Source organism: Neofelis nebulosa, chromosome 7 (genome assembly GCF_028018385.1).
Source record: "Neofelis nebulosa isolate mNeoNeb1 chromosome 7, mNeoNeb1.pri, whole genome shotgun sequence".
Classification (NCBI taxonomy): Eukaryota; Metazoa; Chordata; class Mammalia; order Carnivora; family Felidae; genus Neofelis; species Neofelis nebulosa.
In genome coordinates this window covers 70,562,500-70,564,479 of record NC_080788.1, presented here as the reverse complement: position 1 = coordinate 70,564,479, position 1,980 = coordinate 70,562,500, and the positions used below count along the sequence as shown (strand labels likewise).

At 41.0% G+C, this 1,980-nt stretch overlaps 1 protein-coding gene across 2 annotated transcripts; it reads right to left on the bottom strand.

Annotated features, from left to right (window-relative positions):
* Window positions 1-212: 212 nt before the first annotated feature.
* On the bottom strand, window positions 213-1,539 carry LOC131518168 (olfactory receptor 4F3/4F16/4F29-like). 2 transcript variants are annotated; one of them, XM_058740761.1, is made up of 2 exons: window positions 1,530-1,539; window positions 213-1,141 (listed from the first exon to the last, which is right to left on the bottom strand). In XM_058740761.1, exons 1-2 carry the CDS (start codon window positions 1,537-1,539, stop codon window positions 213-215), a joined length of 939 nt encoding a protein of 312 aa, XP_058596744.1. The 2 variants fall into 2 exon arrangements, with proteins under 2 accessions (XP_058596744.1, XP_058596743.1); XM_058740760.1 differs by lacking the exon at window positions 1,530-1,539 and having other exon boundaries at window positions 213-1,174.
* Window positions 1,540-1,980: the final 441 nt, after the last annotated feature.

The following is a 1,980-nucleotide window of genomic DNA, read 5'->3' as shown; positions in this document are numbered from 1 at the left end:
AAAGCATCCAGCACAAGAGGGCCTGAAACACAGAAGTGCCAATGTTAGCTCCCTTTATCATAATTAATTTGGGCTGGTGATACACAAAGACATGGTAAATGCTTAAATGTAACCTAGTACATAAAGTTAATAGAGATCTAAAACTTCAATTACTCTATTTTTTTCTGTTGTCATTGAGTGTGTAGGTAAAATTTTTTTAACCTTTAGAGTACTTAGGACATCCTCCTGTAACTCACAAGCTGATGACAGAGTTTCTTCATTGCTGCCTTCATCTCCTTGTTCCTGAATGTGTAGATGACTGGATTCAGAAAAGGTGTGAGAACTGCATCAAAGATGGCAAGAAATTTGTCCAAGTGTGATGACGGGAAGGGCCAGGTGTAGAAGAAGATTAATGGCCCAAAGAATAAAACCACCACAGTGACATGAGCTGACAAAGTAGAGAGGGCCTTGGATAACCCACCTGAAGAGTGTTTCCAAACTGTGACCAGAATGATGATGTAAGAAATAATCAGTATAAAGAAAGAACCCACAGAGATGAGTCCACTATTGGCTGTGACCATGAACTCCAGCCTATTGGTCTCTGTGCAGGCAAGTTTAATGAGCTGAGGAAGGTCACAATAAAAGCTGTCCAATACATTAGGACCACAGAAAGGCAAGTCTACAACAAAAGCCAATTGGGCCACTGAGTGGATGAGGCCAAGGACCCAGGCTACAGCCAAAATCAAAATGCACATTCGTGGGCTCATAATGGTCAGGTAGTGGAGAGGCTTACATATAGCAACATATCTGTCAAAGGCCATGGCAATGAGCAGCACCATTTCTGTTCCCCCAATAGCATGAATAAAGAAGATCTGAGATATACAACCCCCAAAAGAGATGGCTTTGCGTTTTCTGAAGAGGTCATAAATCATTTTGGGGGCTGCAATAGAGCAAACCCCCACATCAAGAAAGGAGAGATTGGCCAGCAGGAAGTACATGGGAGAGTGCAAGTTAGGGTCAGTACTCACAGAGAACACAATGAGGAGATTTCCCATTAGGCTTGCCATGTAGAACACAGAGGAAAATAAGAAAAGAAGAAGCTGGATCTCCCATGAATTAGAGAGCCCCAGGAACACAAACTCATATACCACAGATTGGTTGGCTCCATCCATTGCCTCTGCAAACAGAGGTGACACTAATTTTACCTGGAAAAAAAAGTAAATAGAAAATAAACTTTGTGGGGAGTCACTGACTGCATGAATTTCATATCGTAAAGAAAAAACATTGCCTTATTTTACACAGCCAAAACACGTCTAATGTAACCCCTTAAACTATAGTTGCATAAAATAGGTAGTAACTCATTGCTACAAAGCACGGCTTCTAACTCCCTAGTCTCCTTAACTTCCCTAGGTTTTGGTAAGAGAAGATTAAGCAAAATCTTCTGCTAAATCTTAAGGGTCATGAGTGGCAGGCCAGGAATGCCTAGAATAACATGAAAGAAGAAGGAAGAAATGGAAGCTAGCTCATTGATTTCTCCCTCAGTGTGTTACTCCTGCCCATGGAGTCCCCCAAAATTCAGGCAACTTATGATGATCTTCATGTTCCTCACCCCTTTGATTACCTTCCATATGCAATGCTATCAGTCTCATTACTACTCTCTTATGTTTGGCCTCATGCTATTGCATTTTACCAAATCATGTTCACCTTTTCCTCTCCAAGAGAAAAGATCATGTAGAAACCCTAAAGGTATCCAGCTGTTGTTGCACAGCTCATGGAGTGGAAGTGATCACAGGGTTTGAGCTGTAAGACCATATGATAAAGTAAGGACAAGCCAAGAGATGTCTTTCCTGCAGAGTCTAAACATGGTTGAAGTAATACAATGTAGCAAAAAAAAAATGCTATGTGATTGGTATTTGTAGATCACTGTCCATTCCATATTCACTTTTCATGGTTCATGGAAGGGCAAAAAGAACACAGTGCTTGGAATCAGAACTGTGATTA